Source organism: Phyllobates terribilis, unplaced genomic scaffold (assembly GCF_046119375.1).
Source record: "Phyllobates terribilis strain yellow unplaced genomic scaffold, ASM4611937v1 Scaffold_2__4_contigs__length_985480577, whole genome shotgun sequence".
In the NCBI taxonomy this organism is placed as follows: domain Eukaryota; kingdom Metazoa; phylum Chordata; class Amphibia; order Anura; family Dendrobatidae; genus Phyllobates; species Phyllobates terribilis.
This window is the reverse complement of record NW_027362762.1, coordinates 437,256,659-437,270,950: the sequence shown is the minus strand read 5'-3', so window position 1 is coordinate 437,270,950 and position 14,292 is coordinate 437,256,659. Positions and strand designations below refer to the sequence as shown.

General features: G+C 47.9%; 1 protein-coding gene across 5 annotated transcripts in view; it reads left to right on the top strand.

Annotated features, from left to right (window-relative positions):
* The window catches only part of REPS2 (RALBP1 associated Eps domain containing 2), a 181,077-nt gene that overhangs the window by 102,526 nt on the left and 64,259 nt on the right, over positions 1 to 14,292 (top strand). For all 5 annotated transcript variants that reach the window (XM_073665390.1, XM_073665392.1, XM_073665391.1 and 2 more), the window contains exon 8: positions 7,641 to 7,783. In XM_073665390.1, the coding sequence (XP_073521491.1) occupies positions 7,641 to 7,783 (143 nt within the window). The remainder of the gene's footprint in view (positions 1 to 7,640; positions 7,784 to 14,292) is intronic.

The following is a 14,292-nucleotide window of genomic DNA, read 5'->3' as shown; positions in this document are numbered from 1 at the left end:
ACCGACACCATGATGGAACAAAAAAAATCTTTCCTTAGAGAATTTGCTGGCTGGACTTACTGTTATGTTCTGCTACCAGAGCTAAGGAAAGAGAGGAGATCTGTCCCTACTATAGGACTCAGCTGAATCCCTACGATGTAACAGGGAACCTGATCCTGCGATCAGACCTGCTAAAGTCCTAAGCTAGTCTGTACGAAGACCTATAGATGTGGGGGAGGAATCCCTACAAGTACTAAGGACTGGGAGGAATATGGGACACCTCCTAACAGAAATAGTAGCAGACAGACGAACAAACAAAATATAAAGAACATAGAGGTCCGTAGACCAAGCAAACTAACAGAGCAAGACACAGAGCACAGGCTAGCTAGAAAGTAGATATACAATGAAGTCCAGCAAAGCCAGAAGGGCGGAGCAGGATTAAATAGGCCAACAAGGTCATGTGACCAGCAAAGGAAAAAAAACTAACAGCAAGGTTCTAACAGGCCGCCCAGAGCGGTGAGCAAGAGCAGAACAAGACGAGACCGCCTGGAGCGGTGAGCGAGAGAAGAGCAGGACAAGGCCGCCTGGAGCGGTGAGCGAGAGAGGAGCAGGACGAGACTGCCGAAGCAGCGAGCAAAGGAGAGGAGCAGGATGAGACTGCCGAAGCAGCGAGCAAAGGAGAGGAGCAGGACGAGACTGCCGAAGCAGCGAGCAAAGGGTCAGAGCAGGACGAGACTGTCGAAGCAGCGAGCAAAGGGTCAGAGCAGGACGAGACTGCCGGAGCAGCGAGCAAAGGGTCAGAGCAGAGCGAGACTGCCGAAGCAGCGAGCAAAGGGTCAGAGCAGAGCGAGACTGCCGGAGCAGCGAGCAAAGGGTCAGAGCAGAGCGAGACTGCCGGAGCAGCGAGCAAAGGGTCAGAGCAGAGCGAGACTGCCGGAGCAGCGAGCAAAGGGTCAGAGCAGAGCGAGACTGCCGGAGCAGCGAGCAAAGGGTCAGAGCAGAGCGAGACTGCCGGAGCGGTGAGCAAGGCAGAGCAGGCAAGAACCGCCGGAGCGGTGAGCAAGGCAGAGCAGAGGGGACAGGGCTCTGTTCACACGGAACAGATTGGAAGGGAAAGGCAGAACCAGGTACACACAGGATACTTGCAATGAAGTAGCGAGTGGACTCTAAACTCACAAACGGGAGTACAGGGACAACGAGTAGGAGTTAGGTACGGGATCAGAATCTGCAGGAAAAGGGAAGGTACGGACATAGAGAAAAACAGGTAACAGGCTAGGAGAGTATGCAGACAAGAACAGACACAGCAGCAAGATACAGGAGCGGGTCTAGGTATGCGGCCCCTAGAAGGCGGAACGAAAAGGCTAGGACCGTGTTCAGATAGGAACAGGCAAGATACAGGAATGGGTCTAGGTATGCGGCCCCTAGAAGGCGGAAAGAACAGGCTAGGAGCGTGTTCACACTGGCCTGGAAATACAGCCTCCAGGATAGGCAGAAGACAACAGGCTAGAAGATAGTTCAGACAGGACACAGTTCAGACACGGGAACTGATACCGCAAGGCAGGAAGCATAGACAGGACCTGGCACATCAGTGACAGGAAGCCATCTGACAGAACACAATGCTCAGGCATGGATTCCAGGGAGGAGCTGGGTTAAATACCAGGTGACAGACAGCAATAGGCTGAGGACGCACAAGGGGTGTGCCTGCAGCGGCTACAAGAAGCAGGAAGTGATCGGGCGCCGCCCTTAAGCCGCAGAAACAGAGGCAAGCAGACAGCATGGAGGGAAGCCAGGCTAGCAGACTGGACTGGAGATCAAGTGCACGCTCTTGCACAGTGGGAGATGGACCACTATGCAAGGACGCCGCCAAGTATGTTACAGTACCCCCCCCTTACGCCCCCTCTTATTCAGGCCTGCCAGAATGTTCCGCAGGGAATTCGAGGGCCAATCCTTCACTTCAAGGAGATCACTACCACTGTCCACAGGAAAAACTGGTCTCATCTGAGTAGCTAGGATGCTACCTCCTATCCAGCCATCCTCAGCAACAGACGAAACGGGTGGAGTACCAGGCACAGCACACAAGGAAGTCTCTCTCCACTTATTATCAGGTAGCACCCCAGAGGGTTCAGGAGACAACTGGAAGTCCTCCGCCGGGTTGGAGGGGTGCAGAGACTCGGGGGTAACCTCTGCTTCGGGGTACATTAGGTCGGACTCGCTGGAAGAAGCGGGCGAGGTATCAGGTACCGAGTATAGGAGAGTCCCTGTCCATTCGCTATCAGGTAACACCCCGAAGGGTTCAGGAGACAACTGGAGGTCCTCCGCCTGGTCGGAGGGGTGTAGAGACTCGGGGATAACCTCTGCTTCGGAGTACACTAGGTCGGACTCACTGGAACAAGCGGCCGAGGTATCAGGTACCGAGTATAGGAGAGTCTCTGTCCATTCGCTATCAGGTAGCACCCCGAAGGGATAAGGAGACAACTGGAGGTCCTCCGCCTGGTCGAAGGGGTGTAGAGACTCGGGGATAACCTCTGCTTCGGAGTACACTAGGTCGGACTCACTGGACGAAGCGGGCGAGGTATCAGGTACAGAGTATAGGGAAGACTCTGTCCATTCTCTACCAGGTAGCACCCCGAAGGGTTCTGGAGACAACTGGAGGTCCTCCGCCTGGTCGGAGGGGTGTAGAGACTCGGGGTTAACTTCCTCTTTGAAGTACCCATTGTCAGGCTCACAGGACGGAGCGGACAAAGTATGGGGTACCGGGTGTAGGGAAGTCTCTCTCCATTTGTCATCAGGTGGTATCCCGGAGGATTCAGGAGGCAACAGGGGGTCCTCCGCCAGGTAGTAGAGATGCACAGACTCGGAGGTAATCACTGCTTTGGTGTACCCGTGGACAGGCTCACCGGTTAAAGTGGGTGAAGCATCAGAAACCGGGTGCAGGAAGTCCTCCTGTGTGGATTCTACGTGGGCAGAAGTCTCTTCGGGCAGGAGAACTGGTGCGCTACCCACGCACATTACCCGTCGGGGCTGCTCCGGGATACAGGGAAGTGAAGCTTCAGCAGGGACTTCAGGGTTGGGGTCAGGAGGTCTTTGGGAGGACAGACCCTGGCTTGACTGCTTGCCTCTACGCCTAGCACGTCTGGACTGCCTCTTGAGGTTGGGAGAAGTATGCCGGAGAGCGTAGTCATCCTGTGTGGATTCTGGGTGGGCAGTAGTCTCTTCGGGCAGGAGGACTAGTGCGCTACCCACACACATTACCCAACGGGGCTGCTCCGGGTTATTGGGAAGTAAAGCTTCAGCAGGAGCCTTCGGATTAGGGTCATCGAAGACCATTAGAAAGGCCACCAAGAAGGCCATTATGTCCAGGACGATAGGATCCTGTGCGTCCCATAGGGGGGTGATCCATTTCAAGGCATCACCCGCTAGGTAAGACATCATGAATCCCACCTTAGCCCGATCGGTGGGAAAACAAAGAGGGTAGAACTTGAAGTGTAGCATGCATTGCTCCACAAATGCACGACTCTGTCTTGGATCCCCATAGTACCGTGGCGGATCCGCAGGAACGGGTGCAGAAAGCTCCATCTGGACGGGTGCGAAATTCGCCTGGAACTCCGCTAGTAGCAAAAAAAAAAAAAATAAATACATTTCTTCTAGATGCACGTATTCGCTGGAAAAGGTCTCAGAGCGAAGGCCGTGGGGCTCAACAGGAACCATGGCCTGAGCATGCTGTAATGCACACGCCCGGGCTGAGTGGCGTGTGCGTGTATATGTAGTGATTCCACTGGACTGTGCCGGAGAGTGAATGCCTGGAGGGGCGTAACTATGTATCCACCCGATCCGACCAGGGTCGCACGACGGCATACGACGCCAGTGCACCAAGGAGGAACCGAGCAGAGGGACCAGGTGCTACTCCAGGACAGACCCCGGACACGGCTGTTGACCCACACAGGGGAATACAGGAACAGGCAGGTTAGGCTGGCACACAGACTGCTGGGTATAGGCAGACACGGCTGGTATGCAGACTGGCGGATGCTGGTAAGCACGACTGGTATGCAGGCAGGGAGGTACTGGCAGGTACGACAGGTTGGAGCAACGAGTGGATAGGACCCAGTACAGACTGGGACTCAGGAACAGAACCGCAGATGCGGTGGACAAACAGCAGAGTGAGGCCGCCCAGAGCGGCGAGCAAGAGCAGAACAAGACGAGACCGCCTGGAGCGGTGAGCGAGAGAAGAGCAGGACAAGGCCGCCTGGAGCGGTGAGCGAGAGAGGAGCAGGACGAGACTGCCGAAGCAGCGAGCAAAGGAGAGGAGCAGGACGAGACTGCCGAAGCAGCGAGCAAAGGAGAGGAGCAGGACGAGACTACCGAAGCAGCGAGCAAAGGGTCAGAGCAGGACGAGACTGTCGAAGCAGCGAGCAAAGGGTCAGAGCAGGACGAAACTGCCGAAGCAGCGAGCAAAGGGTCAGAGCAGGACGAGACTGCCGGAGCAGCGAGCAAAGGGTCAGAGCAGGACGAGACTGCCGGAGCAGCGAGCAAAGGGTCAGAGCAGAGCGAGACTGCCGGAGCAGCGAGCAAAGGGTCAGAGCAGAGCGAGACTGCCGGAGCAGCGAGCAAAGGGTCAGAGCAGAGCGAGACTGCCGGAGCAGCGAGCAAAGGGTCAGAGCAGAGCGAGACTGCCGGAGCAGCGAACAAAGGGTCAGAGCAGAGCGAGACTGCCAGAGCAGCGAGCAAAGGGTCAGAGCAGAGCGAGACTGCCGGAGCGGTGAGCAAGGCAGAGCAGGCAAGAACCGCCGGAGCGGTGAGCAAGGCAGAGCAGAGGGGACAGGGCTCTGTTCACACGGAACAGACTGGAAGGGAAAGGCAGAACCAGGTACACACAGGATACTTGCAATGAAGTAGCGAGTGGACTCTAAACTCACAAACGGGAGTACAGGGACAACGAGTAGGAGTTAGGTACGGGATCAGAATCTGCAGGAAAAGGGAAGGTACGGACATAGAGAAAAACAGGTAACAGGCTAGGAGAGTATGCAGACAAGAACAGACACAGCAGCAAGATACAGAAGCGGGTCTAGGTATGCGGCCCCTAGAAGGCGGAACGAAAAGGCTAGGAGCGTGTTCAGACAGGAACAGGCAAGATACAGGAACGGGTCTAGGTATGCGGCCCCTAGAAGGCGGAAAGAACAGGCTAGGAGCGTGTTCACACTGGCCTGGAAATACAGCCTCTAGTATAGGCAGAAGACAACAGGCTAGAAGATAGTTCAGACAGGACACAGTTCAGACACGGGAACTGATACCGCAAGGCAGGAAGCATAGACAGGACCTGGCACATCAGTGACAGGAAGCCATCTGACAGAACACAATGCTCAGGCATGGATTCCAGGGAGGAGCTGGGTTAAATACCAGGTGACAGACAGCAATAGGCTGAGGACGCACAAGGGGTGTGCCTGCAGCAGCTACAAGAAGCAGGAAGTGATTGGGCGCCGCCCCTAAGCAGCAGAAACAGAGGCAAGCAGACAGCATGGAGGGAAGCCAGGCTAACAGACTGGATTGGAGATCAAGTGCACGCTCTTGCACAGTGGGAGATGGACCACTATGCAAGGACGCCGCCAAGTATGTTACACATACAGTATAATGGCCCCCACAAAACCCTCCAAATAGTATAATAATCCCCACATACAATATAATGTACCTACCATGGTCCTCCATACAATATAATTCTCCCCCTCATGGTCCTCCACACAATATAATGCACCCCCATGGTTCTCCACACAATATAATGCACTCCCCATAGTTTTCCACATGGTATAATGCAACCCCCATAGAGTATAATGCAGCCCCAAAGAGTATAATGCAGCCCCAAAGAGTATAATGCAGCCCCCATAGGGCATAGTGCAGCCCCCATAGGGGATAGTGCGGCCCCCATAGGGTAAAATGCAGCCACAGTCCTCCAGTAATATGGGCACCACATAGTCACTGATTTAAAAAAATAAATAAATAGAATACTGACCACTCCTCGTTCCCCTGCTGCTTAAGTCTCTGCAGCGCATCTTATCAGCTCCACTGCCTGACCCAGCGTGACGCGGTGAAGTGTCGTCATCGCGCTCACTTCATCTGACGCGCCCCCTGGGCCGTGGAGTACACGGTAGCCGGGCCGGTCGATGCTGGGGGACGTCACGGTGGCAGTGACCTGGTCCGTGACCCAGGGCGGTCAATTAAAGGGAAAGTGAAAGGGGAATTAAGTTTTTAGAGATAATGTTCATGACGCCACCTGTGGTATTCTGCTATATGGGGCCGCCGCTGCGGTGCAGATCCACTGGAGCTGATGGTGACGCAGCAGAGTTGGTTCATCTCTCCACAGGCAGAGCTAAGCTTCAGGGCAGGATATAGTGATGCTATGAGGTAGATGTTGTCGGTGCTGTTAGTGCAGGGCTGGTGGCGCAGTAATGAGTCAAGGACATAGTGGGGTGCAGTCTTCAGGCTTTACTCACAGTTTTAGGCAGTTCCAGGTTACTGCTGCAGCTGGTAATGACCGCCCACGTCGTCCTGTGTCCTTCGGGGTAGGGATCCAGCAATCTCTCAGGTACTTCAGGAGCACTTAAACGGGACCCCGTTCTATGTACTTTTCCCGGTCGTCTCATTGCGCTGGCTCTCGCCCTCCTGCCCTGCGCCTCACAATCAGTGTCCTAAACCAGTGGCCTCGGGCCTTGTCGGGCGACGTGCTCTCAGTCCCCTGGACGCTATGCGGCCACCTTTTCGGCGATATAATTGTGGATTTTGGCTGAAACACCTTGAAATTTCTGCAGCCTCCGGTTGGCTAGCTGAGCCTGGTTGTTCTCCACTAGTCTGGGGCCGGTCCCCTTCTGCGGCCTGATCCCTCCACGTCAGCGTGAATTCGGGCGCACTGGTGGCCTCTGCACTCGCCGTGCCCCTGGGATCCCCTCTGTCTTCCTGGAGCCATCCTCACTGCTCCTTCCTTCACTCTCCTCCTGGGCCTCTCTCACTAGGCCCGACTCTCCTCTCCACTCCTCTGAGCAGAGCTCCTCCTGAGCTCCTGCTCCCAACTCGACTCTGACCTCTGAACACTTCCAGAACCTTCCACCCTCTCTTTTATACTCCTACCCTCTGTGCTCCACTGATCTTCTTCCTCCACCCACACCCACTAAATGGTTCCCCCCTTCCAGCCAGTGACAGGGCTCAGCAGTGGACAAGTGCATCTTGCCACACCTGCTGGTCTGGAGTGGTGTAGTGTTGGATGTTGGTGGATGGGTCCCGGGTAGCGCTCCCTCCTTACCTGAGAGTGGGGTACCACACCTCTGGGTGAGATGCAGTACCTCTGTGGCGACTGGACCCGCAGGGGCGCCACACATCAGACGCAGAGAGGGAATGATGGAAGAGGGAGTGCCACATGATGCTCCCTCCTCCATCATTGCTTTCAACTGTATCAGCATACACAGTTAAATGTGGGCCTGGGGGCGGCTCATGGGCCCTACAGTAGTCTGATTGAAAAAATGTTACAGCCTAAATTAGTCTGGTGTGATACATCCATAGGATAACTGAACAGGACTAAACTTGGTGTCAGCAATGTGATTTCGATTCAATTTTATATTATCAAGTTATGACTCCTGGCATTCAATTAATTCATTTTATTTTGCATTGTTCTCTTTCAGGGATCTTAGTGATGTTGACTGTGATGGTGCTTTGACATTGGCAGAATTTTTTGCAGCTTTTCACCTTATTGTTGCTAGGAAAAATGGATACGATTTACCAGATACACTTCCTAAAACCTTGCTATCTGAAATAGTTAAACCAAGTGAGTGATTTTTTTTCCTGAAACTTCTTCTGGAACGTTTACTGCATTTGTCTTGTATCTTGAACAATGCAATAATAAATATATGCACTAGATTTCCATTTTAGTTCTTTACTTCGGGATATAAAGAAAATGGATTTGTTTTTATTAACGTTTAAAATGTTTATTATAAATCAACATTACCAGCAAATATACAAAACTTTGTAATATACTTTGTCTTATTTTAGAAAAATACTTAACCACATATCTATACATTTTTCTCTCCCCTCATTCTCCTGCTGTCACGCCAGGTGTGAGTGCAACACAGAGAGTCATACCAGGTGTGAGTGCAACACAGAGGGGAAAGGGAAAGGGAGCCCAGACTCTAGGGATTGGGGGAAGAGGTAACCTCCTAATCTGGACTAGCGTCACCCTGTCTCCCCCAATGTCCCTATACAGCCTCCGCAGCTGTCTCCGATCACGTGCCTCGTCCTACTATCTCTGGCGTAAGGCTGAAGCTGGGGGTGGAAGGAGATGAGCACTAGTCAACCTCCGCTAGCACTCTAAAGACAAAAGGGGAAGACAACACAGGGAAATAATAACTTAGCTTTAGAATAACTCCAACAGGGCACACAGCCTCAAGACTCCAGAGAGGACGCCCACCTAGACACACCAGGTAAGTATACACCCAGCCTAAAGGGAGGTAGTCGCTGGGTCCTAAACACAGCCTCCTATCTAGGCATCTGTCTGCATTGCCAAACATGGAGACCTCCTGCAAACCACTGTTTGATCAGGGTCATTTGGATGGTTTTGGTTGTCATTAAGATTTAAAAAGAGAAAACACAGTAGTTTGACAATAAATGGCTTCACCCAACCAATAACCATGAGTGGAGAAAAACATTTTTTGTTATCATTCATATTCTCTGAAACAAGGCCAAGAAAGGAATAATTCTGCCGGGGTATGTAAAATTATGAGCACAACTGTATATAAGTGGCTAGGCCACTCCAGGACCTTGAAATGCTTCTTATGGAGCCACTCCTTAGTTGCCCTGGCTGAGTGTTTCGGGTCATTGTCATACTGGAAGACCCAGCCACAACCCATGTTCAGTGCTCTTACTGAGGGAAGGAGGTTGTTGGGCAAAAACTTGCGATACATGACCCCATTCATCCTCCCTTCGGTACGGTGAAGTCGTCCTGTCCCTTTTGCTGAAAAGCACCCAAAAGTATGATGTTTTCCCCACCTTGCTTCACAGTTGGGACAGTATTTTGGAGTTGTACTCATCCTTTTTCTTCCTCCAAACACAACAAGTGGAATTGATACCAAAAAGTTCTATTTTGGTCTCATCTGACCACATGACCTTCTCCCATGCCTCCTCTGGATCACCCAGATGGTTATTGGTGAACTTCAAGTGGGTCTGGACATGTGCTGGCATGAGCAGAGTGCTCTGCAATATTTTAATGCATGACCGCATAGTGTGTTACTAACGGTAATGTTTGAGACTGTGGTCCCAGCTCACTTCAGGTCATTGACTAGGTCCTCCCGTGTAGTTCTGGGCTGATTCCTGACCTTTATCAGAATCATCCTTACCCCACGAGGTGAGATCTTGCATGGAGCCCCAGACCGAGGAGGTTTGACAGTCATCTTGTGTTTCTTCCATTTTCTAATAATTGTGCCAGCAGTTGTTGCTGTCTCACCAAGCTGCTTGCCTATTGTCCTGTAGCACATCCCAGCCTTGTGCTGGTCTACAATTTTGTCCCTGGTGTTCTTAGACAGCTCTTTGGTCTTGGCCAAGGTGGAGAGGTTGGAGTGTGAGTGATTGAGTGTATGGTGCATGTGCAGTTAGTACAGGTAATGAGTGCAGAGTAGGAGGGCTTCTTAAAGAAAAACTAACTGTGAGAGCCAGAATTCTTGCTGGTTGGTAGGTCAACAAATATTTATTTCATGCAATAAAATTCAAATTAATTATTTAAAAATCTTACAATGTGATTTTCTGGGTTTTATTTTTAAATTCTGTCTCTCACAATTGAAGTGTACCTGTGATAAAAATTACAGACCTCTCCATTCTTTGTAGTTGGGAAAACTTGCAAACTCGTCAGTGTATCAAATACTTATTTTCCCCATTGTATGTTGGTGCTATATCAGCAAGCAAAAAAAAAAAAGTGCACAGATTTGCTGGGTAACAAAGAGTAGACATAGTACTTAAAAATTTTCAGCACACAAAATTTAGGGTTAAAACATGTAAGCTTTATTTAGGAAATCAAATAAAACACACAGAGCAAAACATAGATGTGTTACTGCTGCTGCACTTTGGACAACACGTTCACTGTCACTAAAATAATTGCATATGCGTTGGCTTAAAATAGCAAGACGTTCCAATGCAATTGGATAAAGTTAAAAAAAATATTTTGGTAAATCATACCCAGGAAATAAATAGACAACTATTACCCTGGAGTGTATTAATAGAGTAACAAGTATAAGATATAGAAATGTAAAAAAAAATATTGTACTGTACTAGAATATTTGATTGGTTAATAATGTAGTTTCAAATCTTGTCTCTGGTTGAGACCATATTCGATCCAAGTGTTTATTTTGAACATCCAAATTGTCCCTCTCGATTTAAGGAGTTTCCGCTCTTGCTTGCGTTGTATGTTGTATTCTTTGAAGGAAAAAAAGTAAACTGTTTAGAAATGGACGTGACATAACAGCATATATATTTCTGGTGTCAACTTTTGTAAAGGTTAATTTTATATTGTAGCTAATTTTCTTTTCCAGGCAGTCACAAAATAAACTGGGAGTAACCAAGTGCATTTCTCGCAGAACAATTCAAAAATTGCTATTTTTTTATTTTGCCTCCCAAAATATGAATTGAAAGACAATAATTTAAAATCAATACATAGTATTCAAAGTAGTAAGACAATAAGACAAGTTATCCTGTTAAAAAACAGCCCTCATACGACTGTGTCGTTTAGAAAATTACAAAGCAAAAATGGAAAATAAAAAAACAACCACAACAAAACTATGGGCCTGATTAATTGTATTACTGCCTTTTTTTAATTAAGTTTTTGATGGTTTTTCTCCTGTTTTTCACATATTCTTTTTTAATGTGTCTCCTTTTAGACATCTATAATATATGTGTTCCCTGTTTGTTTTTATTTTTTTTTTATAAATGTTTACTATTGTAGGTGGGGTTTGGGCTTTCTAGAAGTCTTTGGAAGATTCATTGATCATGACTTTTTAATAAGTCGCTAAATTTTTGCACAAATGCACTCCAGTCCCCCTCTGGATTAATTTTATGTATGCCTGAAAATTGAGCAAATTGTTTTTCTCTTTAGTGGAACATGCTACTTCTTGCACTAAAAAGTCACTTAATCAGATTAAAAAAAATATATATTTTTGCAAAATTAATTTGAAGAATTTAGCACAAAAAATTAAATTAAAAAAATCCTAAATGATTAATCGGGCTGTATGTCCTTAAGGTTCGGAACAGCCATATCTTTTAAGGGTTTACTGCAGAAAGTCTTAATTTCAGTCACACCTTGATGCTTTATTTCAAAACCATTGTGATGGTGTACAGAGGATAAATTAAGACATTTCCATGACTTTTCAAATACTTCTAGATCCAACTGTTGTATTTGTAAGGCTCATGGTTTATAGAAATGAGATATTGAATAACAGTTGAATTCTGTCCTTTTTGGTCCCTGGACTTCCTCTGTCGATTAATTTTGCGAGGCAGTTGTTGGGCCAGTGCCATAAATATAATGCATGCAAAATACTGATATTCAAAAGTCTTAATTTAGTTTTTTATTGACACAATATCAATGTAATATGATAAACGTACTATGCATAATTGTAAAAGATACATTGACACCACCTATTTGTATATATATAAACCGCAGAAAACCCCACAGATGCCAGTCAGTTAAAGTTCACCTTTCCAGAGCAGAGGTTGCAAGTTTCACTAGTTTCATGTCTAGAATGTGAATTACAGTTAATAGCTAGCTGATATGGAGCAGCAAACTTGTGTAATTCTAAGAAGATGGTATACAATTATCATAAAAGACAATGAGGAGGAATTAGAATAGTAGTCACAAAGAAGAGGACACCCTGTAATTTTTACATAGAAATGCTTATGTTCAGGTTTTTGAATGTCTTTTAACCACTTCAGGTCTCTAAAAACGCAAAGCGGTTAACAAAAGGTGGCCTGACCATTCTTCTGCCATTTTCCGATAGGAAGACACATTCTACTTTACAATACAAGTTAATGGGAAAGCTCAAATGACGCCCGGAAGACGACCAGATTTTATTTGACCATTTTCCATCATTTTTTCCTTAAGTTAAATGCTTTTATCCATTGTTCAATAGAGTGAAGCAAACTATTGAAAAATGACTTAAAAAATCAAGAAAAAATTACATTGCTGTGCACATGCTCCATCCCTTGTCACTTCTTTTAACTGTTTCAGGGTTCAGAAACCCTGAAGCGGTTAACAGAGGTGACATTCTCATTCTTTTGGCCTCCTTCCGCTCTCTATATTTAAAACAGAACTGTGCTTTTTAACAGCTTATGTTTATTTAATAGATAATGCCTTGAAAAGCAATTCTTCAATTTACTTTAATTAAAAGTTTACTGTTCACTGCCCGTCGTTAGGCAAAGTCTATCTGTAATAACAGAGATGCCAAGACAGACTGCAGGAAGTGGGGGGAGGTGTCTCTTAGAGGCTGAAGCGCGCTCCCGTCTCCAGCCTCTAGCAATTCATATAGCAGCCACAGCAGCAAGGTGGCGGAGATTACATTGTATCAGGAGAATGCCCGACCCTCTGCTATGGGTTATTTGCTGATCAGAGACACTGGATGGCAGATCAGGAGAAATAAGGATGCGGCTGTAGAGAAAGTAGATCAAATTGAAAGATAATGTGAGAACAAGTTAGGTGCAGCCTTTTTTCAACTTTTATTTCAAACTTAGTTGGTGGAGCTGCCACAATAACTACATAAAAACACCTTTATGAAGGATGGTGGGATGTAATGGCAGCTTATAATCGTCATGTCAGCATGTGGCGTTGTAATGAGACACCTGGCCAGCTTCAAACAAAGGAGTTACACCCCCACCAGCTAGCTGGTAAGCTAAGTAAGGAAGACCCCTTGTGGATCCAAGCCATTCGGTCTCCTATGTTTCAGACAGCTATAATTCCATATCGAGTTATGGAAATACTATACGTCCTAGCCATACATCAAATAGATTTCCGAGATCCCCAGGACATGGAGAATGTCCACCTGGGTCTCAACCCAGTCTAGCACATAGGGATAGGGAGATACTTAGCTCAGATATTCAGAAACCGATAATACGGTTGTGTTTAGTTTCCACGTGTAGCTGGGGCCTGGCTGGATCCGATGACAACAGAACCGCCTCCCTAGGACCGTCCATTAAGGAGTCATGACCCATCTGAAGTTTTGGAGTTTTCTGCCAGGGACACAGGGAGGGGATTCAGGTTCAGCCCAGGGGGCAGGAGGGGAGTGACCCAAAAGGGTTTAATGCTCCTGCAGATCTTGGCCTAGTGCTTTTTTCTCTGGGAGGTTGCAATGACACATCATGTGGGGAGAAGTGACACAACAGAGGGGACCACAGGCCTCCCATGTGGCAGCCCCTCACCCGCAAGGCAGGCCTTTCATCTGACTGATAACTGACTCTTAATATCTCCATACTTTTGTAACACTACTATAGTATTTGCATCTCTGACCATTATATATGTATAACCCTTGTGTATATAGTGTATTGTCTAGTGTGCCCTTAAGGCGATTAAATATATAATTTAACCTTGGGCTGCTTTTTTACCTCGATCCACAAATCCACATGTCCGTTGTTCGGTTAATTCTCATGCTACCGGGGTTGGTTTCTGTCCCGGCTTACATAGAATAGGCACTGTTGTCGGCTCTACCGGGCTGATAAGGTTTTGTTTTCACTAGGACTAGTGGAAGGAGCCTCTCAGCCTGTTAGGGGTGTGTGGGAGTGTGGTGCCACTTCAGTGACTGAGTGGGCCACCTCTTCTCACTCCCGGTATCTTCCTGAACCCGTGAGGATAGGGGATGTCTGTGTAAAACTGTACCAATCTGACCTTACGTGTCCCCAAGGGGTTGCATAATGTCACGTTGGTGCAAAGTGCAGATCTGTATCATGTGATCTGTCTGACGTAATAGCGAAGTCAGGCGGGAGGCGAGGTGGGGATCCTTCACAACCTTACCTGCGAAAACTCGGCATCTGCGTTGGCTTCTAAATGACACTGTGTGCACATAGCCCAACTGTGGTTTCATAGTTTCTTGCTGTGGTCAATGCTAAATCTCCAACAGGACACCCAACTATCATGGGCCTTTAATAATATTGGCCTTCTCATATGCGACATAGGGACCTTTTGGTCTACCCTCTGCTCCAGAGCCTGGGTGCCTATGCAAACACCTGCACCCACTGAAGTTATTTGCCAGGTATTTCATAAAGTTTTTTCTCAAAGCCAAAGCAAGAAGTGGAGTGCAGTGAGTTTTTCCA